Source organism: Rhamphochromis sp. 'chilingali' (assembly GCF_963969265.1).
Source record: "Rhamphochromis sp. 'chilingali' genome assembly, chromosome: 18".
NCBI classification, from domain to species: domain Eukaryota; kingdom Metazoa; phylum Chordata; class Actinopteri; order Cichliformes; family Cichlidae; genus Rhamphochromis; species Rhamphochromis sp. 'chilingali'.
In genome coordinates this window covers 31,793,908-31,817,954 of record NC_137945.1, presented here as the reverse complement: position 1 = coordinate 31,817,954, position 24,047 = coordinate 31,793,908, and the positions used below count along the sequence as shown (strand labels likewise).

The 24,047-nt window shown below is 39.2% G+C and overlaps 2 protein-coding genes across 3 annotated transcripts in view; one reads left to right on the top strand and one right to left on the bottom strand.

Annotated features, from left to right (window-relative positions):
- Positions 1-24,047, top strand: part of LOC308385558 (uncharacterized protein) — a 96,201-nt gene that overhangs the window by 62,198 nt on the left and 9,956 nt on the right. The gene's annotated exons all lie outside the window — the stretch shown is intronic.
- On the bottom strand, positions 14,281-21,959 carry LOC308385862 (uncharacterized protein). Of its 2 annotated transcripts, none has more exons than XM_080865059.1 (5): positions 21,811-21,959; positions 20,267-20,335; positions 20,116-20,164; positions 14,888-14,980; positions 14,281-14,616 (listed from the first exon to the last, which is right to left on the bottom strand). In XM_080865059.1, exons 1-5 carry the CDS (start codon positions 21,948-21,950, stop codon positions 14,305-14,307), a joined length of 663 nt encoding a protein of 220 aa, XP_080721185.1. In that variant the 5' UTR covers positions 21,951-21,959; the 3' UTR covers positions 14,281-14,304. The 2 variants fall into 2 exon arrangements, with proteins under 2 accessions (XP_080721185.1, XP_080721184.1); XM_080865058.1 differs by lacking the exons at positions 14,281-14,616; positions 14,888-14,980 and adding exons at positions 15,773-15,952; positions 16,112-17,137.

The window sequence follows — 24,047 nt, the reverse complement described above, 5'->3', positions numbered from 1 at the left end:
CCTGGTCTCATCATTGTTTGTTATAAGACCCACTATGGTGTTGTTGTCTTCACTTCACCACCATGTTTGAGGAGTAGATAGCTGTGTAGTTATAGGTGAAAAGTATAAAAGAGCTGGACTGAGCCCAACGCCCTGCGGTGTGCCTGTATTCAGGATGATGTTCTGTCTTCTATTCTCACCACCTGAGACTGGTTGGTGAGAAAGTCTCTGATCCATAGGCACATTGGTGTTGAAAGTCCCAGGTCATGGAGCTTCACTATCAGCTTGTCTGGGATGATGGTAGCAAATGCTTAACTGAAGTCCAAAAATAGCACCCTAACATAAGAGTCAGGATGATACAGGTGTGTCAGGGCTATGTGCAGTGCAATGGAGACAGCGTCTGCTGTGGACCAGTTCCCCCTGTAGGCAAACTGATGCCGGTCCACACCAGCAGGAAGGTCTGTTCTTGATGTGTCTTAGGAGGATCCTCTCAAAGCACTCAGTCAGGTCACAGCTGATTGTTTTGGCACAATGATGGAGGACTTAAGGCAGACGAGGACAGTGGAAAGTTGCATGGACAGATTGAAAATGTCCAAAAAGACCCCTGCCATTCAGCACATGTCCTCAGAGTCCTCCCCAACACCTTGTCCGGTCCTGCGGCTTTGTTACTGTTAATCCTCTTGAGAGAAGAAGTCACTTGGAGCTGCAGGATCAGGGGCTGATACTGTTCCTCTAGTTGGAGGGGAGAAACGGTTATGCTGCCACTAGTGGTGTAAAATCTGGAGAAGAAACTGTTCAAGGTATCAGTAAGTGAGAGATGCCTGCTGGCTGGTGCTCCTGCAGTCTGCCATGGTCCTGAGTCCTCTCCACATGTTCCATGGCTGTTGTTGAACTGCTCCTCAATGCATATCCTGTACCAAAATTTTGCCAGCTGTATTCTTTCACAAAAGGGACATAACAAACAAGAGAACATAAACCAGATATTACCAGTAAACTCAGTGGCATGGAAGGACTAAACTCAATACTAAATTATAAAAAACTCAATTATAACAACTCAGGAATCACAAATGTACAATAAACTCAGAGAGCTGGGTCAAATGACTCAGAACCATGAGAGTTACTCTGTTTATTAACGGCTGATTGCTAAAAGGGTCCATTACAAGTAATCTTTTACAAAAGTAATGCAGGCCAGTCATGGCAATGGAAGTTGTCAGAACTGCTATTTTTATGTGCTTCAGAGTAATAAACCTCAAAGTACATATGGATGAACATGTCTTCCTTCGCTGTGTAACATTATCACCACATTCTTTAATTCATTTTAAGGAGGCTGTTGGTGTTTTCCATATAAAGTCAGTTAATGATAATAATGATAAATCATAATAAGGCTCGTTTTAAGTGGCATATTAAATACATTTTTATTACACAGACTGTCAACTCTGGTAACGTTTCAGGTTTGGTATTTTTCTCTCAGAGATTAAAATCCCAGTATTGAATTCAACCATCTTAGCGCCTTTTCTCAGTGTTTTATTCCATCGGTTTGAAAGGTAGATACCAAAAATATTCCATTATGTGCACTGTTTCATGTGTGTGCTTGGCAGGAAGGCTATGAATACAAATTCCCAAAGGCATACAATTTAAGTTTCGTGAGAATGGCGGTTGGTAATACCATATCTATTTCTCTTTCTGAGAACAATTGTAGAAAACATTTTACGATTTGGCGCCCAGAGTATGTCTAGCATTTGACCTTTCTTTTCCATCTCACAATTTTATGAGATGCCATCCTGGGTTGCTGCAATTTGTGCAGGTAAACGAGGCAAAGCTGAGCAAAGCAGCCGCCAGATATGGAGATGAGACTTTGTTTCATGTCCCCGTGGGCTAGAGGTGAGATTGAAGGCTTGGTTTTGAAAATGCATTTAAAATGTTGATGTTTTGTCTCCACCCTCTCTTTTTGCCTTCATCTGTAAGCAAGACCTAAATCAACCTACAGCAATGAAGCGAACAATAACTGATGTTTAGTAAAGCGGTTTCCATTTGGCTGTTTTTCATCCTGCAGGTCATCCTCTCCTGGAGGTTGTCATCTCTGTTAATGCATCCAATTTTTTCTGTGTTTACCTGTGTTCTCTCTAAGATATTGCTGTATCATACAGAAGATCTGAGGAAGTAAAATTAAAATTAAATTAAAAAATACTTTAATTTTATTAAACAAATTGTCAGTTTAGAGGAGACTATGCTGTATGGGATAACACAGCTGTAACAGAGCTAAGTGTTTGACTATGCGTTTACTATTTATTTTTTGTTTTTCTTTTGTTTGTTTTATTTTCATTTCAAGCTTAAAGATGGATTTGCGACATTCTGTAACTGTATCTTTCAAAGTAATCAGGATAGTCTTTGTGGTAGTTTCTGTTATCCGGTCTTTAAGTGATGACGTAATGAATCCTGCTTCCAGGCCCAAACTACTCTGCGTTTATTAAGGCTGTTGTGTTTTTAACATGTTTTAATGCTTTGTATCTTGTTCTATTTAATCTCAACAAGCCCCCAAAAACAGTCAGTGATCACTGTCTCGTTTTTTATCACCGCTAATCATTTTAAAGCTCAATTTTTAAACCCTTATGATGAAACTACAGCCCAGCCCATGCAGCAGTATATTAATGACTAACCTTGTATTGTGGATGGATTATCTCAGTTGTTCTTGTGAATGAAGTTCATCCTGCCATGTGATTGCATTTGTCCCTAACCATTAGGGTTGCCAACTCCCTGAAAAATAAATAAGGGACACCTCGTGGCCAGGGCCGGGCAACCCAGTTGTCTTCACCCTTCCCAGTGTGGTAGCTCTTTTTTTTGTGTGTGAAATTATTTTTTTAACCATTTGACTTGAAGTTGATTTAAGCAGATGCATATTCTTTGTGATATGAACACATGGGAAACAAATGATCATTTAACCATTTATTTTTAGCTCAAAATGACAACATTAACACAGTAAAACAGGTCTCTTTCTTAAACAGAAGCCTGTCATGCTTAACTTTTGAGAATATAAGTAAATCTTTCTTTAAAAGAACTCTGTCCTGCTTAACTTAAAATTATATAAATTAATAGAAAACAATAGAAAGAAAAATATTCTTGTAACAGTGCACATATAGTGCATTTAGTACAATTGGCTTCAGTTGAGGTATTATTTCAGCTTTTCTAATGCTAATCAGCTGCTCCTGTTTGTAAACCCGCTTGTTCCCATGATTACGCATCTTAACTCATCATCATTATTCATCTATGTATTACTTTTATTTATTAGTCATCTATTTGTTGTAATCATCTATCCTTGCAGTTGTTTATTACACAAAATAAGTTATATTATCACACTTCTGGCCACATACCGCTGATATTCACTGCACATGCCCATATTAACTTTTTCCAGCCAGGTGTTTTCCTTTTCCCATCCCTCCCTGTACTTTTGCAGCCTATTTTTCTTTCTCTGAGCGAACAAACATTGCTGCTCTAATGCTGGGCTCACACTGTGCGATTTTTGGCCCATTTTGAGACGATTTCTGAGTCGTGCGACCGATTTGGTGATCAGACCGATTTTGGCCTTCATCGTGCATCGTGTAGTATACGTGGGGTAACGAGAAGCGATTAACACCTCACGACCAGCTCCCGATCATCAATCGCTCGTGAGGGTGTCACCGCAGCCGCTCACACTGCTCACGCGCAAACACGTAAACGTCGGTGAAAAAGACGGAGCAGCACAGCTGTGCAGCATGTGATCTGGACACAAGCCATGGAGGCACAACTTGTAGAACTTTGGAAAGCTCATCCGAGCCTTTTCGATGTGGCATCACAAAATTATCACGACCACAACAACCGTGAAAACAGTTGGATTTACACTGCTGCTTAATCACAGCTGCCTGATCAATGATTTTCATTAGCAATTTAGCAAAGTTGATGGTGGTGGTGTGTCTGTGTGAGTGAAAGACAGAGAGAGCGAGCGACAGATTTTCTGTTATAACCTTCATTTTATGGACGCACAGTGTGAGCTCTCAGGTCGCATCAGAGCATCGGGCGGTATAGTGTGAGACCCTGCATCGTGACCTACCAACTTCTAACCCCTGCGAGTCAATCGTGCAGTTTGAAAATCACACAGTGTCTGCCCAGCTTTAGGTGTACTGTCATCCGAGACTTGCACCGAAGTGTCGGCGTTTGTTTCCCTGTTGGCCATGCTTCTTGTTGTGGTCATCTGTTGTCTTCCGGTATTTTCTCTGTAAACGACCTTTCCTTGACCAATGAGATAATCTGAATTGTCATACTCGAATTGTCATAAGTGTGCTGTCAGCTCATTGGTCACAAAGCAGGAGAGGGGCTGGGAATTATGTTTTCAAACAAAGCGTTAATTCCATTAACATTTATAGACTACTTTTGATTCTCACTGTATTATGGGACAAAGTGCGTCGCTTATTAGCTCAATACGGGACGTGTACTTTTGTTTCGAAATACGGGACGATTCCGTATTTTAAGGGACGGTTGGCAACCCTACTAACCATTAGGAACCCTCACATTAACTTATCAAATGGAAAAAAAGCATTAGCGTTCATCCTCCAGCTTCACTGTTTATATTATGCTAACATAGCTGTGTCGCTAGCGATCACGTAGCACATCATTATATACCAGCTAGCCAAACTTCAGAAACCCTACAAACGTCACTGCTGTTTAGTTTTCTGTCTTCATTTATGCTGGAAGTGATAACAGAGCTGTACACTTGAATTGTTTCAGAAATCTCAGTCAGAACATGCTATATCATATTTAGGTGGAAGCTAGTGAGCTAACCTCCTGCTAACTTCTAACTCCGTTAAATTTCATAAATTCTGTTTTCATGGATGCCTGGGTATTAAACTTAATTGTTACACCTGGTAAAGCAGCAACACTGATCATTTTATTAAAGATGATCAGTTTTTCAACTCTCAGTGATGCTGCAGTGTTCGTTTGACTTTGGGACCTGAAGCGGAGTTTGGGCCCAGAAACGGCTAATGACATCAGACTTACAGACCAGATAGTATTGTTTTGCCATGATGACATATAGATTTTGTCAACTTCATGGCACTAGAATGTCCAAAGGTATCAAATAAGTTGCCAAAGTACTCACCACAACTGTTATTCCCACTTCAGAAGATCTTGAGATGCAAAGAAGGAAAACTCCAGCACACTCAGATATACACAGTGTGATCAGAAAGAAACAAGATTTAAATCTTGCAATCTTGCACTGTGTGCTCTGTGATTTCCCTGGGGACTACAAACTTGTGGAGATAGCCAACATCAAATTCTATTTCAAACTGACCTGAATGCTGTATGCTGGTAATGAGTATCACTGGTAATAAGAGGTGGTATATTAGGTGGGCAATGAGACCAGTTGAAATTTTTTTAGCATTCATTAAAATGTAAACCATGAATTCACCTCCAAGATGATACTATCAGTGTAGCGTTCAAATGTAACAAGGCATCTGAGGGAGACTGTCCAAAGCAAACAATCTGAACGGTGGTGCATGTCACTTTACCATCTTGTGCTGTCTCAGAGCACATGAAAAAAAAAAGGAAAATCTTTGCTCACTGGCTGGACCACATGCCACATTTGCAAGGGAACACACAATAGGTCCCTGAATCACTAGATGTCTCTTCAAACACATTTTGCTATCCGGGCGTTAAGTCTGACATCACTAGCCGTGTCTGGACCTAAACTCCGCTGCAGGTCCATATATCAAACGATCACTATGGCATTACTGAGAGTTGAAAAACTGTCTAGTCTTTCATCTTTAATAAAATGATCAGCGTTCTGCTCTACCAGGTGTAACAATTGAGTTTAACATCCAGGCATCCATGAAAACGGAATTTATGACATTTAACAGAGTTAGAAGTTAGCAGGGAGTTAGCTCACTAGCTTCTATCTAAATACAATATCAAATCAAATCAAATCAAATCACTTTTATTGTCACATCACATGTGCAGGTACATTGGTACAGTACATGTGAGTGAAATTCTTGTGTGCGAGCTTCACAAGCAACAGAGTTGTGCAAAATACAATAACATAAACAGGCAAATATACGAATGGCTAAATCTGAAACTAATAAATATATCAATCAATCAAATCAATCAATCAAAGCTTTATTCGTCACATGCAGGTTGCCCTGCAGTGAAATGGGACCCCCCGACCTTACACATATAGCACAAACATTACATGGGGATACAGGTCGGAGATTGGTAGAATCAGAGAAAAAAACATTGAAATGTACACTACAATGGGGAAAGTACAAGAGGAAAAAAAGAGACCCCTACTCATGCTGTGCTTCCATGGTAGGACAGCATGAGAACAGGAAACAAAAAAACTCCTCTGCACAAAGAGCACATAAATGTCCACAGCACAACATTATGAAGACATGACAAGCTACAGGGGTGGGTGGGGGGTGAGGAGTAATCCGAAGCGAACACAGCAGCCCCCCTGCACAGCGCTACCATTCCAGCGCGGCACACAGACCCGCCGTGTTCCCTCGCAGGAAACAAGCATCGAAGGCGTTGGAAAGGGAGGGGGGATGAGTGAGTGCCTATCAGTGTAAGTGTATGTGTGTGCGTGTCCATAGTTCAGCTGAGACAGTGTCCTTCGGCCTATCAGGCTAAGTAAACAGTCCTCCAGCCAATCCAGGTGTCCTTGCATGGGATGGGAAGAATAGTCATTACACAGTCGTTATCAGGGAGTTGTTTTGGTGGGCTCCAGCCTTGGGCCTAGCAGCTGGCGCCGTGGTGTCCAAATGTTGAATATTGTTGATTTCTCCTTTATGCGAGCAGCTCCGAATTTAGCACTCTGACACTGGTCTCTCGATCTCCCGTTGGAGAGCCGCGAGCCTCCCCATGATGGTATCAAACTTCTGTTCCGTGGTGTTGTCAGTCTTTTGATTCTGAGACCCCACAACTGCAGTGAGCCGTTCTGCGATGTGATCCAACTTTCGCTCAAGGGTGTCATTATGAGCAGGCCCCTCTCTGATGTATCCCATCATACGCTCAGTGGTGTTAGTTTGAGCCTTCACGGCAGCTGTAAGCGTCTCCAAGGTGTTAACCATACTGCGTTCGGTGTGAGAGGTCGCGCCTCGACCCATCGCTTCAATTCCAGCGGTCAGCTTTGGGGGGGTTTGAACAGCTGGTTCCGCTCTCTTATTTCTCCGATAAGTCAGGGCCAAGCCAGCTCCGATCAGCAAGAACCCTGTTATCATGGTTCCGAATAGGTAGATATCTTCAGCGTCCTCGATAGACAGTCTCGCCAGGCACAAGATCCTCCAGGTCTGCCACCCGTCCATCGTGTATCCGGCAGGGAAAGTCCCTCCAGGGCACTCAGGCTCTCCCGAGCCCAGGCTTCTCGTTGAGAAAAGGGTGTCAATAGCATTCAGAGACCAGTTGATCAAATCCATAATTCTCTTTTAGGTTTTAGAGAACGACAGTGAGAGACTGTTCGAGGGAAAAGTAAGTACAATATATAATAGTATATGCAAAAAAAAATTTCTGGATGTGTATACTAAATGTTTTTCTATGTGTGTGTGTGTGTGTGTGTGTGTGTATATATACACATATTTTACAAATTAAATAGAATCAACAATAAATAAAATATATAAAAATATACAGAGTTGAGACATGTGCAGAACAGTGGCATTACTGTACAGTATGGAGTGCATAATGTTAAAGTTCCAGTAGTGAAGCTGAGGTGTCTATGACGTGTTCAGCAGTCTGATGGCCTGATGGAAAAAGCTGTCTCTCAGTCTGCTGGTTCGGGACCGGATGCTGCAGAACCTCCTTCCTGATGGAAGTAGTCTGAACAGTTTCTGGCTGGGGTGACTGGAGTCCTTGATGATCCTCCCCGCTTTCCTCGGGCAGCGCTTCCTGTAGATGTCTTGGAGGGAGGAAAGCGAACTGTAGAGGGTCCAGTGAGTCGGGTAGTGCAGAGCGGATGAAGTCCCTGACCAGGGATTTGGATTCAAGATGGCGCCGAGTATGGCAGCCTCGTCGCGAGCTCCCCCAAGCAATATAGCATGTCCTGACTGCGGGGTTTTGGAAACAAATTAAAACGTACAGCTCTGTTATCACTTCCAGCATAAATGAAGACAGAAAACTAAAAAGCAGTGACGTTTGTAGGGTTACTGAAGTTGGGCTAGCTGGTATATAACGATGTGCTACGTGACCGCTAGCGACACAGCTATGTTAGCATAATATAAACAAGCTAACTTTTTTTCCACTCGATAAAAGTTAACGTGAGTGTTCTCGGTGGTCAGGAACAAATGTAATCGCATGGCAGGATGCTGTAAAAGGACCAAACTTCAGCCAGGAGAACAACTGAGATAATCCCTCCACAATACGAGGTTAGTCATTCATATACTGCTGCATGGGCTGGGCTGTAGTTACATCCTAAGGGTTTAAAAACTGAGCTTAAATAAATGATTAGTGGTAATAAAAGCTGAGGGAGGTCAACAGGGATCACTGACTGTTTTAGGAGCTTTTTGAGATTAAATAGAAGAAAATGCAAAACATTAAACATGTTAACAACACAAAAGCCATATTAAACACAGACTACTTTAGACCCGGAAGTAGGATTCGTCACGTCATCACTTAACAATCGGATAATAATAATAATAATAATAATAATAATAATAATAATAATAATAATAATAATAATAATAACTTTATTTATAAAGCGCTTTCAAACAAAGTGCTGTACAGCTATTTGAAACACGCAGCCACAGGAGATGGAAATAATACTCACCATGGGTTGTATTATAACATGGTGTATATATTCAGTGAAATATTATCATATACCACCACATTTGAACTTATTAGGTTTTGGGAACACATGAATTCCTCCCTATTTTCCTGTTGTAGCAATGTGGGTGATGGTGGAATGGGTGGAGGGCAGAAGATTCCCCAGCCTCAGATCACTGCCATTCTTCATGCAGACACTTAATGCACATGAGAGATTTATTCTCTTTGTTAAGGGGTTACTGCATGGCTTCAGTAGCAGCATCTTGCAGGCCATGAGTGCCTTCTCAAAATCTTAATTTCATTCAGGACTGTGGAAGCTGACGTGACAAAAAGGCTCACAAAATTGCCTCTACTGCAAAGCCCAAGCTCTATCCTGGGGGTATTAAACTTAAACTTTACTTTAGTTCTTTGGGCGACATATTGCCCAATTCAGGCTCTTATTTTTTTTTCTCCCCACTTTTCAGTCGTAAATAGTAAGATGATCAGCTGTTTGAAATGTCTTAAAGACCAATTTTATATCACTGAGAGAATTCAGAAAGAATTTAAGCACAGTTAATGGAAAATTACATTCTTCTTACTTGCATGAAATGTGTCAGCTTAGTGTCTACACTTACTGTAAAAGCTATGTTTAAGGTGTCTACAGGTAAAATGTGAGGTCTAAATTATCATCGATGAGAAGCAACCCTATTCCTGATTTAACTATAGTTAAAAACAAGTTCTCCTTTTTGTATAAATTTTGATCCTGAGTTCATTTTTTAGCCTTCATTCTGCCTGTGTCAAAACAATTAATAATGTAATCATGTTCTGGTACTTGCAAATGTTGCTTATGGCCATGAAACATCATCCTTGTTCACATGCTCTTGATCAAACAACTTGAAGTTGAGACATTATTCATTTTTCAAGTCAACGTGTTTCAAAATCATTGCATTTTGATCGCACAGAGGCAGTGACTGATTATTGTTGTGGGGAAAAACACTGAGAGAATAGCTTTCAATGCCAAAATAGGACCAGTTCAAATACAGGTTAGGACTGCTAGAGGGTTACCTAATTTACATTTTGCTATGAAAAAATAAGTCTGAACTGTGAGCAATAGTGCAAGCCATCTTTTGGAGAATAGGAGGTATATGCGTCCAACACTGTGATTATTACTTCCAATCTGTTCAGATTTTAGGATCAAGATCATAAATCAAACCTTATCACACAAGCAGCACTTTGAGGGAAAATTGCAGCTATACATATTCTTTAAAAGCTGTCAATAGGACATCATTCAGTAGATGTAATATAGAGTAACTGCACATGGCAATAACCATGACACTCCCAAAGCACTTAAAAGTGAGGTCATTTGGAGTTCATGCCTGGGGAAGAAAGGTTGCTTTCAGGTGTTGAAGAGGTGACCCATACGGGTTTGACCAAATTGATTTTTTATGTGAAAATTGATTTGCTTTGGTATTATATCATCATCGTATTCTTCTGTTAAATTGTCTGATTAGCCTGATAGATGTTCACAATACCATTTTAATTTTCATGCTGTGTTTTAACCAAGTGCCAAAGCTTTTTAGTCAAAAGCCACTGTTGTCCTTCTCTTTCACACTGAAAGACCTTTAATCTTTCTTGGGACTCTAAGCCTTGACTTATTCTCTGTTTGTAAGAGCACATTAATTGTGTGATTTGTTTATAAAAGAAAGTTCTTTCAAATTGTATGTACTGATATACAGCTACACTAGAAAATACTGTTCATTAATATATATTTGCAAGCCTCTGAATATGTCCTTAAATGTTTTTGCTGCCAAAATATCCAAAACTGCATTAGAATGGCCAAAGCTGTGGATTTGTCTTTACTGAATATATTCACGAACTTTGTTACTTTGTTAGAGAAGTGATCGAGATTTTAATGATACTATCCGGAAAACATTCTTTATTGCATTACTGCACAAATTCAAATAATTTAACTGACACAAGGCAACTGTTGTTGTGTCCACAAAGCACAATGTGTTTTTGCACATTCTTTGATAGCAGCATAGGTTGAAATAATGATGGTAATGGGATTTAAGGAGCTTGGAAAAAAAGCATCTGGACTTTTTCAAGTTTCCTTGGAGACGTTTCACCTCTCATCCAAGAAGCTTCTTCAGTTCTAAGAGCAATTGATGGAGAGTCCCAGATAGATTTTAAGCCCTATGGGAGTGTCCCCCAAGGGGGTCATGAACCCCTTGTTGATCCTCTACCTAGTCACATGCCATGGTGCCAAATGTCTTCAAGGAAATTTAAAGAAGTCCAGACACTTTTCTTTCCAAGCTCTTTCGACTATGATGACCTGGATGACTGAGAACCTTCTTAGACAGATGCTAATGAAGCAAGAATGAGCTGATGATCTGCAAGCAACAGGTTGAACACCCAAAGTCCTTAAAGACGTCACCAACGTTCACTCTATCATGCTGAAACTGAAACTGTACAATTTTTCTTTTTGCCTTTGAATTCTGATTGCACATGATGAGTCTCACTTATTGTTACTCACTGTTTAAGGGTACTGCTGTAAACATTCAGCCTTTGCAGCAGCATTTTGTAACCATATTGTTGGTTTTACATTGTAGTTTTAATTATATAGATACAGTGCTAGGCTATGATTACCTGAGATTAGTTTTTGTTCTGTTCTGGATATCTGTCACCGAAATTACCAGCGTTTGAAGGAGCAACAACTAAGGGCCAAGTGTGATGGTTAGAAACACAGAGTGCTTTAAGTTAATGAACTTTAATGATACAGGCAATTATTTCACACATAGTAAACAATCTATCTTTCTCAAAAGCTGTTCAAAAGCTCCAAATAAATGTGTCTATCAGTAGGCTGTAGTTTCATTACAACACTCAAATTAATCTCCTTTTGTCCACACTTGAATTGGACTAATGCAAAAAAATTGCCTGTAACCTCTACACTTTAGGAAAAAAGGCTTTTTCCCCTCTTTTAATGGGACTTTCAAAATATATCACTCATAGCACCAAGCTAAATTAAATGCAGTATATTTTCAGTGGTTGCTTTTAACCTGCTGTGCAGATGGAGTAAGCCATTCTATCGCTATGGTGCATTTACTCAACAAAATGCAGCTATAAATGACTTCTGCACAATACTGCCTTTTTAGTTAATGATTTTCAGTTACTGTTTCAGGAAAATTGAGCCAGTAGAAAGACACAGCTTTGAGTGAAGGTTATTTCAGCTGCCATACATAAGGACGAAGGATGTGCGCTAATACAAGTGCCTGATCACAAGTGAAATTGCTCTCTTTTTATTTTCCTATGCACTCTATTTCCTCTCAGTGTTTGCTATATTTTACGATGACAATGGGAACATCAGCATTGTGATAGCTACCCCCTAGATTCTCATAATTCAGTCCTCCAGCCCATATCACAGATTACAGTTTTTTGTTGTCATCAAACCTCAGAAGAGTAAATGTTCATTTCGGGCTTTTTTCCCATCCTGATGTTTGAGTGTTAAAAGAAGCTTGTCATCTTTGTTTGCAGAGCCCACCCATCCATTCTGTACTGCAGAGACAGTCATTTCAAGTCAGTGAGAGTCAGCTGCACTTTCAATGTGTGATTTTCTACACTGGGCAGATCAAATCAGAAAATGCAGTAGCAGCACACTAAAGAAAAAAAGCAGGTCGGTTGTTAAAGTTGTAAATAAGGACCTCATATATCCAACATAACCAGCTTAACTTTCTCAATTGGTCTTACATTTTTCTATATATTGTTTAATGATGTTCAGTCCATTACAATCAATTATGTTCAAATGAAACAAGGTAGTCATGTTTTCTCTGGAAGCCCTGAAGGAAGAAATGGCTGCGCCGTCCAACATTTCATGTCTCATTTGGAAATGAGTGGTGTGCAAATTTTGGCATCAATCTCAAGTAAATTAAGAGCAACATTGCTGATACTAATACTTGTAACCTATAAAGTGAGCTTATGTAGGGAAAGCAATGAGTCATGAATCTTCATGCATTTTCCACTGTTGTGATTTTAACTACCTACATTAATTAGTTAACACAGGTTATAGAGACCTGGGATGTAAATGTGCCTGTTTTTAAAGGACTTCTGTTGTTTAAACGTGCTATAGGCTAGAAAGAATTGGCATCACAATATTTTTTCTTTAAAAAACAAAAAAGGGTAAAGATTTTTTACTGGTATGTGGACTGGTTATCGAGCAACATGAAAGACACATGTAAGGCTCCAACTAGCTAATGTTAACTGACAACAAATGATTTAATAATGAAATTAATAATAATCCAATGTAATATGAGTTAAGATTATTTGCATATTTTTAAACCTAAATTAACAGACCATTACAAACTTCCATCAATATCTGCAGTAAGTGGTGGAACAATTACACAAGTTAATATAATGTGGGAATAAAACTGGCTACACTCAAAAAAATAATTCATTGGATGAACTTAATTTCATCTTGCCACCTATATTCCATCTAAACAAATCATGTTAAATCAATCCATCTTGATTGTGTTGTTTCAACACTAAATATGTTTGTAAGTGTAACATAATTTAAACATTAACATTCAGTTAATTTGATTTTTATTCAGTTAACATGTTTGTACCAAGTTAGTCTAATTAAATTAATTTAAATTCATGTTATATTGTTTAAACACTTTGGCACATCAAAAGTCAGTCTTGTTACATGAACTAGTAAAATATTTGTTTGTTACACCAATGTTAATCTTGTTGAATGAACAAATGTAATTTATGTCTGTAGTACTTACACCAATCATGTTTCAGTTAGTGTTTGTATTGCTTATGTAAACATTACTTTTAATTAAATTAATGAAACATACATAAATGATAACTTGCAAAACCATCTTTTATTTTGCTTGAACATTCTTAAAACAGTTGGCAGGATCCCAGTTCAGCCTAGCTTTCTCCCCTTTAACGATCTCATACCAAGACCACAGAACTTCCAGATCAAGACATGCTGACTGAAAGAAAAAATACAATAAAATAACCCTAACCCTAATAATAAAAATGAAATAAGTCTGTTGAATAGTTTGCAGACAAAAAATATTATCCCCAAAGCAACTTTCGTAAAATGTAGTAAAATATGCATTGCAAACAACAATATGAATTTTAACACAATTTAAAGCTCAGACATAACATTCAACATTACTATAATATTACAACATTACTATGTTGCTTGCATACATTAGTCCTCCATTTAATCAGGCTGTATCCATTAATAGTGACTTTATGCTATTTAACGTGTGGAGAAAACATTCAATTTTGAGCATAACTGCTCCACTCAAACAATTTGTGAAAACCAGTGTCCATTTGCCTTTGTAACAATTGCCATCTGGCAAAAATCTGTGTTTACACTTCAAGTGTATAAGACTTTAAGTTATGGACGAACAATCTTTGTGTAATAGCCACAGAGCAAACCACATAGTTTATATGAACATTTTATAACTTACAATTTTAAACTTTAAAACAGTAAACACATATTTGCATTGCAGAAACCTTGAAAAAAAAAATCTGGCTTGCATGAGTCCGTTTCAAGCTCATTCACCCCATTAGCTTGTTTTTTAGGAACTGTGCCTTGGATGACAACCTCTGTCCATCCAGCTTCATGATAATCTTTTGCAAGACTTCAAAAGTGCATTTGAGCTCCGGTGGGTAGCTTAGGTTCAGACAGTATATCAGTCCAAATAACAGAGCACAAGCAATAGCAATGCTCCTCAAACCAGTGAGAACCTCCACGCCTTCAATCAGGACACCGATGTTCTCTGGGTCATCTCCAGGCTCCGCACCCTCCTGATGTATGACATACACTCCCATCACAGTTTGTTCCATGGCTTCAGTGTTGGCCTCAGTGTTCTGTGACGTAAAATATAATAATACATTTGTTTGAGTCTACATATGAAAAAAAAAAAGGAATTCAGCAATCAGCGTGAATATGCTGATATATTTACTAAATTCTATGTCTCTGGTTTCACACCTCAGAAATTTGACATGAAACAAAACAAGGACCAATTGCAATATCTTTTATTCACACGTGGTGTCACATTTTACCATTTCATATATCGAAATTACCCATAACTCCTGGAGCAAATTACATAACACAGAACAACTTGTGAATATAACTGACCGTATATTCCTTCACAAGTTTCTCATGGTCTTCATTCAGGTAGACACACAAGGACTTCAGGATGCATGCTCGTCTTGTATGTATTGTGTCATCCTAAGAAAAAAGGGAATCCATAATGACAATATTTAACTTTTAGGCAGCAGTTTGAAAAAGGAATACTTAGTTTGGAAGAGTCCAAAAGGCCACATGGTAAATAGACTGGTTCTTATATAGCGTTTTTCTACTCAGAGCACTCAAAGCTGCCTTTATACAACAATTCATTCACCCAATCACTTTTTCTAAACTGTTTAAATGGCCTGTATTTATATAGCACTTTACTAGTCCCTAAGGACCCCAAAGCGCTTTACATATCCAGTCATCCACCCATTCACACACACATTCACACACTGGTGATGGTAAGCTACATTGTAGCCACAGCCACCCTGGGGCGCACTGACAGAGGTCGAGGCTGTCGAACACTGGCGCCACCGGGTTTAGTGCTTACTGTCTAACATTCATACACATTCACACTCCGATGAATGCATCGGTGAGCAACTTGGGGTTAGTATCTTACCCAAGGATATTTGGCATGCACACTGGAGGAGCTTGGGACCAACCCGCCAAGCTTCTGATTAGTAGCTGACCTGCTCTACCACCTGAGCTACAGCCACCTCAAAACATCTGTCTAAACCAAATCAGACACAAAATGAGGCAACACTAATGTTTTTTTTGGGGGGGTTTTCCCCATTTTGATCAAAATTAACCATACGATTTTATCAATTACTTATTAATATAAGACTGATGCTTATATAATTTGTATAAAATATGAAAACCTCTTAGGACTTTTGCCTACCATATGTATAGATATCTTTGCTCATAAAATTGCCAGATTATGGGCATAAAAACTTCTTAAGCACAGATCTAACCCACCTTAGAGATGGCCACCATGATGTGTCTCATTTTTCTGCCAGCCACCCCACCTTTGCCTCGAAAGAGCTCCATCATGCGTGGAGTGTACAAGTCTAGCTCATAAAAGAATCTAGATAGCAGCGGTACTGTCGATATGCGCAGGAATTCCTTGTCAATCTGAAAAACATGAACAATGCACTTATAATATGCACCAGAGGAAGGACATACCAGGAATTATTAGCTGTTTTATCACTATGTTATGTCAATATTAGTGAAGCAAGAAATAACTGGTCAACCATAAACACACTCTAAAAGTTAGACATATAGGACATGCACCTCTTTCTCGGTGAACAGAGCTGGCCATCTGCTTTTAAAATCTGCAATAAAGGGCTGTCCTTGAATAACTTCTTGCCTTCTGTACGAAAAAGTCTTCTGCATTTTCATTGTCACTATATTGTCATTGTTTCTCTTCTGAACCTCTGAAAGCAGTGCAATTCTCTCTTTTTCCAGGCTGTCAGTGGTTTCTCCTTTTGGATACTGCGGACAGTAATTGACTTCTGCTCTTCTAGGCTTTTTCACATTCAATGCTGCCTTACTTTTGTCTTGGGCCTTGTTCTTTAGTGAATTTACCAACACCTCAGCACAGCCCAGGCCTCTCAGTTTGGTCCGGACATTGGCCATTTTATACTTGAGGCTAATTTTCCAACCATAACAGCCATTAAAGGATCCCTGCTCCCTCAGACAAGGATGCTGTTTGACAAGGGCTTCTGCAACTTCATTCAGGTCATTGTCAGTTGGATAGACTTTAAATTTTATTATTTCTTCAGCCAGCCTTTCTAAAAGGTGGGATTTCAGTTTTGGTGAGGGGGTCAAATGAGTTCCACCAGCAATGAACTCAGCATTGGCCTTTTCAAGTTGCAGTTCAGCCTCATAGCTGAAACGAGGGACTGTGAAGACACTTGGCCACACTGACAGTCTTGTAGACGGTGATGAACCTGACGATGAAACGGGCCTTGTATTGTCTGTGTCTGAAGAGCTTGAAAAGGAATGTGTTGGACTTCGCACTGGTTGACATGTCACTCCATCTTCTGTAAAACTTTGCAACTGCACACTATCCAAGTATACAACCTTTAAAGTTGCTTTATCATTAATTTCAGAGATCGCAGTCAGATTTACAAAATCATTTCCGAAATCAGGATCTTGATATTGAAGACGAAAATCCTGTTGCACTCCAAAATTTGTCTTTATTTCCTGACACAATTCCTCAATGGAGTCTGATATCCCAGCTGGTAAAATTAGTTTCCTGGCATCATCTTCTCCGAGAATGATCCTCAGTCTTATGGGCTGGGGCATCATGCTGACCTGGACAAATATCAAATATTTAAAAAATAAATAAAGATGTACTCATTGACTATTGTGCGAGTGTGTGTAACAAATTCTAATGTCAACGATAATTTGATGATGTCACCTTGGCCTCGAGGAATTTTTTTACTGGAGAAGTGAATAGTGCATTTTCCAGATTTGTCTTGCATTCTTCTAATTAATGACAATTCTTGCATAAGATGCTTAAAAGAAATCTACTCTCAATAAATTAAGTAGCAATTGGTCTGCAAAGTATGATGTATTATTTACTGTGCCAGGTGATATAGGGGGAAAATACTTACAAACATCACTCCTGTTTACCCTGCAAGTTAGTGTGTCTCTTCAGAGTAACCAGACGCAGGCCTCCCACTGAATAGGCAGCTAACGGGTAGTCATCGAGTAGTTCCCCATGCTGAATCAGAGACACCTCTCTCGCATGTGACATGTCAAGCTCAAAAGCTCTGAAGTGCTCTCGATACCAAGCAGAGAACTTTTTTACAAAAAAGTATATTCTGCCATGCAAAATAAAAATCTGCAGAATTTCTGCAAACTCTGGCAAACCAAATATTTGCCCATGAACAACTATCATTCCTGTGCTGTAGTTCATGCCATTGTATGACACGCTTTTTGTAATATGGACATCAGTTTCATCTGGTAATCTTTGCTTTATAGCTACTGCGATATCACTTTTCAGAACATCAATTGGTACTGATGAGCCAACATTTACCATTAAAGGTGTCTTATGGTCAGAAGAGTGCAAGTCAGAGGCAATCACGAGCTGATGTTTTTTGGCAAGTGTAACAGGTATGTTCTTAAAACAGTTTGTATGGCGAGCAATTTGTTTAAAAAAACTATGTTTCGCCTCAAATCTCATTGTCCATTTGTGGACAAGAGGCCCAAAATGCCGAATCAGAGCAGGGTAGTGCTCCAAATAATGATGTTTAGGGAGAAGACTGTTGTTTGGAAAAAGTTCTTGGTATCTCTGGCGATGTTCACTGATTTTACACTCAAGGTAGGAAATCGACTCATCAGACTGGACAGGGGCTACAACAAGCTCCACAATGTCCTTCAGATCCAAAACAATATGCCATGCAGGTTCATCCTCTGGAACAAGTGGACCAATAATTAGAGGCAACAAACGAAGCAGAGACCAATTTTCATGTGCATTTCCACCAATATTTTTTTTTAATGAGAAAGTCTGGGGAATTGCATGAGGCCGGTTGGTTTTATCTGCCCATTTATACTCAAAATTTTGGATCAAGTTGTTAAGTTTTTCTAAGGTGAAATACTTTTTAGAGATTAAAAAAGAAAAACAATGCGCAAGCTCCACTGGTATTATGCCCTCTAGCAGATCATGTGCTACATCTGGAGGGTAGCCTGCAGTGACATGAAAATGGCTCAGATTCTTACTCAAAATACAATCTCGCTTAACTCCACAACAAGCACTTGCTGTTTCTTGTGCACGCTTCAAATGGAATTCATGAAGTTCCGGTGTTCTATGCTCAAAATCACCAGCAGTCACTGACTTTATTTCAGATTTTTTAGCTGTACAGAATCTGCATATGTATTCAGCAGAAAAACTTTCCACAAAACCTGCCAGCCCATGGGCTCCTAGGTTGTCAGCTATGACGCAGCTCACAGTTCCTTTAATACACTCGTTCAACTGACTGATGAACACACCATGTTGCTCCAAAGTTACCAGATCTCTCAAAAGTGGATCAAAGACTTTTTCAAACCCAAATGTCCTCAAATCTTCACTCTTGCAAAGGATTGCCAAATAAATGGATGAAAGGGCTGAATGAGAACCAGGTGGTAAATTGCCCAAGACCCAATATACACCACAAAGCTTGTGCTTTTTCCGTGAGGTCCCAAGAGGATTACAAACCTCAAAATCATCAATATAAAGGTTAATAGAAATTCTCAACTTCTCACCATCTAGAAAGCTATTTCTTTTATAATGCTCCCCATCTCGAAAAGATCTGTAAACCCTCTGATCACCATTCAGATTCTCTCTATCTTCTTGAGCTATTTGTTCTTCAATCACTCTATCCAGCAATTTATTGTGACTCAATATTTCCTGCAATAACTGTAATAAAGGGATGTACTGAAATGACTTCCTTTGGTCTATCGATAAAAAATACTCAACAGGCTCTACAACCCTAAAATTTTGTATGTAGTATAGTTTTCTTTTATAAGGAGTGGCAAGAGGGCCACACTTTCCCAATATTTTAGCCACAGGGTTAGAAACACATACAGAATTTGCAAGCTCTTCAATAACAGCCTGACTAATATGGAGGTTATGGCTCTTAAAAATTTCTGTAATTGTACGTTTTGTCAGAGGTACACTAGCTGAACTCAACAGAAAAACTAACTCCTCTAAGAACTCATCTAATCCTTTTGCTGGAACATGAAATATGTGTTCCAATTTCAACAATATTACTGCTAATTTCCGTTCAATTAGTTCGGGCTGATTTTCAACAGCACTATTATCACATTCTGTCACTGACTCACTTTCAAATTCACCATAGGATACATCTTCAGAACAGCTAGCCCTTACATTATCAGAGGACTCTATCACTTGAACTGGGTCCACACGTGTAACTACACTGGCTTTAAAATCTTTAAGTGTGTGTGGATGATGCTTCCTCTTTTTGTGTGTATAAAATGTATTGTAAATATTTGTCTTGAAAGGGCAACCAAGAAACACACAACTAACTGTCTCGTTACTTCGCAGATGTGTTCCAATATGGACAAAAAAATCTCTCTCAGAGAAGACGTCACTGCAGTCACATAACTCACATTTAAAAGTTACTGAACTTGAAGCTGTCTGTGTAAACTGAGATGAATGAGCTTTATAGACATGAGTGTTCAGTCCACTCCAAGTCTTAAATGTGCACGGACAATTAACATATATGCACAGATAATGTTGACCTATTCCGTAATGATGATGTAGTTTATAATGTTGAAGTAATTTGTACCTGCTGCTCTCTCTGGTAACACAATGCTTGCACTGCCACATACACGTCACTGATAAAAAATGAAATATGCATTAGAAAACGTCAAGGAGATTGCATCATCCAAAAAAAATAAATAAATAACATAATAATAATAAGGCAAACATGAACTTACCATGTATTGTTGAGGAGGTGCATAAGAATCTCAGAGCATGGGAATGTGGCTTTATTTTGTGATGTATTTCTGGGGAGAGAAATTAATTAAAACAAAGTTATTACTCTGACAAATTTGTGTTAATATCTACATACTGTGAAATGTGAAGACTGTTACGGTGCGTACACACCGAACGCGATAGACGCGACCAGAGCTTCAGGTTTACATGTAAAGTCAATGGAGGAGCACGATGAAGCGCGACTGGGGGTCCAGCTAAACTTCGGAAGCAGATTTGCATTGAGAAAACGCTTTTCTGCCTACTTCACACGACTGACGCCTTTGAAGCGCGAAGTAAAATACGCGCTGCAGTTTGTGTGGTGCATTTTGTGCATTCGCGCTTATCACGTCTACCGCTCGAGTTGGTAAAATCTGCGGGACAGCAGCTTCTCAAACTCGGCAAGGGACAGGAGGTGGTACAGCTGAAAGCGGCCGTCATCCAGACGGAGCTTCTGGAGCAAGTGGTGAAACTCACCAAACTGCTCACGCTTGTGGAAGACCTGATGGACCCAGGTACAGTGAGGACGTCCTTTAGGCACTGCTCTGCTCTCCACAGCAAATAGAAAAGGGAGACTCTTTCTTCAAACGCTAGATTGACAGCTGCCATTTTAATAACATACCGTCTGCCACTACTTCCTCCCAGATCTCTTCTTCATACGCGTGAAAATTGCATATAAACCTCGACCAGTTCATGCTGGACGCGCTTCGAGGTGCAAATGTGCACGAGATCAGCTAGGGACATCTATCGCGTTCGGTGTGAACGCACCGTTAGTCAGCCTAATGCAGAGCACCAGAGAAACTATAACCCAAACAATTATCCACCTAAATCATTCTGAATTCAAAAATTAAGTGAATATATTACAAAAAAAGAAAATGCACATGCAATTATTGTGACAGATTTTATCTTACTCCTTGTTATTAACTCCCCTAAACGCTGGTTTAGTTGAATTAAACCTTTCATCAATCCAGTTAATGCGGTTGCCCGCGACTAAACTCCACTGACAAAAACAGGAATTTTAGATAGAGCATCATAAAACACTCATAAAATCACCAAAACCATGTCAGTCAGTCTTACCACTACTACCAACAATCACCAACTCCGGTTAAGCAGAAAGTAACCCTTCATTCATGGAGCTATATGCGAAGACGTTACGGCTCTACGCGGCTTTCCCGCTCTTCAAAGTTAGCTAACTCCAGAGAAGAAAAACAGTCCTACCAACGCAGATAACCATGAAACACACCTCATTCAAAGTCGACAGAAACAAAAACAAAAAAACGAACTTACCAAAATAACCTCATCAGTTTTTGCTCTGTTGCAACAATTAGCGACTCCGGTTAAGTTTTAAAAAAAAACATTAAATTCACCGACTTACATTTGAAAAATGTTTGGGTCTACAACCTCCCTGCTATATATAAATCTCCACACTACACAGGTAAAAAATTTTAACTAATAGTATTTATCTCTCACTCCACTAACCTAAATAAATATATCAAGAAATATTACTTACCTCACTATCAGGTATGCCAAAGAAGTAACTCCACGTGCGCTCGTTAACTTCTCAACGGACCTTTCCGCATCCGGTGGGCGTGGAGCATGCGCAATACATGACGCTATCAGAGCCTTTGGTTTGATGGACCTCATTCTCATTGGATTGCCATGAACGAATTTAACTCATCAAAGTTTTCTTTGATTTATATTCAACAAAAAAGAATGAATCATTTAATGAGCATAAAAATGATTTCTTCATGTGATGTAAACATATTACTACTTTGTTAATCAAACACATGCCCTAGTTGATTTTTTTGAGTGTAGTACAAGCTTTTTTGCTGCCACAACATAAAGGAAACCTATTTTAAGGTCGTTTGTTTGGGATGTTTGCTGCTCCATAGAGTTTTTATTCTTCTTCTAAAAAGTATTTGTATTACTATCAGTGTGGCTGCTCTATTGGAATTCTGTCAGCAGTAACATCACCAGCAGGTAAGTAAAACTTTAAACAGCTTTATAGGAAGTTCTAATTAATATACAAAGATAAGCAGGTCAGGAAGGGCAAACAAACTAAAAACACACACGAGACGAGGGCCGAGGGCTAGCATTTCTGACATTCAATAGTTACCTCATTGTTTTAACACATAAAGCAAAAAATAAATAAATAAATACTAGCCTACACACTAACTACACAACACTACACACTAACTGTACTCTTGCCCTCTCTCCCCATCATTTCTAACCCCTGTGGCTTAGTTTACCAAACCACTAAACTAAACCCAGTCATATTCCAAGAGCACTGATCTTGAGGGGAGCTGCTCGTGACGGGTGTAGCTGATGAGTACCAGGCCTGCAAGGCTTTTATTAGAGGAGACAGTTAGAACTGGGCGAGTCCCCTCACCCATAAGCTCCATCTAAACTTACTGGATAAGACTCACAGGATTAAAGTCTGGACTTGTTAAACATAACCTGATCTAGACTTGCTGTATTGGGGTCTTGGTCCCACAGACTGACAGGAAAGGAAATGCAAATTTCATTCCACATATTCCTCCTTTAGCACTGCTAAAGGTCACTAAATAGTGTGTACTTGTATGTTGAAGTACTACCCAAATTTTGTCATTTGTAGTACAACAATGAATACTGTGACTGGTTTATACAGTCTAAACATTTCCATGGAATAATGTCTTTATTCCTCATAGGAATGCTGCTGGCGACATAACATGCTATAATAGTACACTTCTAAAACACAAGATATTTTCATTCAGTATATTGAAGGTTTATTCTATATATTTGCAGTTCAGTCAGTATATTCAGACTTATACCTTTACGTTTCACACTAAAGTAGTAAAGTAAAGTATTGAGAACTGTTGTCAGAAGGTCAGTGGTTCAATCCTTGGCTCATCCAGTCTGATAATCAAATGTCCTTGGGCAAGATACTTTACCACACACTCGCACACACCAGTTTGAGGTTGATAATTTGGTTTAAATAATAAGAATAAACCGCTATATAAATGTGAATGTAGTTGAAAATGCTTTTAACTGTAAGATATTGGTACAACCATTACCATTACACTTTGAGCTGCTGTGTAACCTACTTCTATCAGTTGTCCTTGAAATGCATCTACTATACTGGTGGTCTTCCAGTTGATGGTAACCTCTTAAGGCTGAGAGACTGTGTACTGGGACACATATAAGACGAAGGATGTCAGAATTCTTTCCAGTATTAAAATGACCCAGCACAAAAACCTCTGTCATACTTAAAGAGAGTTTATGTTACGTTGCACAGATTACACATGAGCCTCATACAGCAAATTCCAAGCCAACCTTAAAGTGTAAAAGGAATGATTACTCAGTTGTTGTGTCTCCAGCTATCCATGCCAGTGTCTACAGCAGACTATAATCTACACCTATGATTTTGAGGACATGGGCATTGGTGACTTAGGTAACTGGGAAACCAATGGTCACTATGAGATAGAAAGGTGTCTATGAATTGGGCACTATTTTTCTGGTTCTTAAAACCAATCAATAAATACTTGCACAATAATGAAAAACCTGTTTTATTTGGATTAGGATAAAAGCAGCTCTGCAAATGAACAAGTAGCCAAGGTTACCGATGATGAGATGAGCTTGTACTGTTAGAAATGTTGTGAGTTTCCCATGACAAATTTCAAACAACAGCTAGAGCAAAGAAGGATGTACCACTGCATGTTATTAACTGATGGATGCTCTAAAAACTTGAAATAAGTTGGCTTGAAAGAC

Coding starts and splice junctions, on each gene's coding strand:
- LOC308385862 (XM_080865058.1), bottom strand. CDS start 21,950: ATGAGAATGAGGTCCATCAAACCAAAGGCTCTGATAGCGTCATGTATT. Junction 20,165..20,266: donor CACCTCCTCAACAATACATG/GTAAGTTCATGT, acceptor ATTTTTTATCAG/TGACGTGTATGTGGCAGTGC. Junction 17,138..20,115: donor GTTACCAGAGAGAGCAGCAG/GTACAAATTACT, acceptor ATATTTGTCCAG/GTCAGCATGATGCCCCAGCC.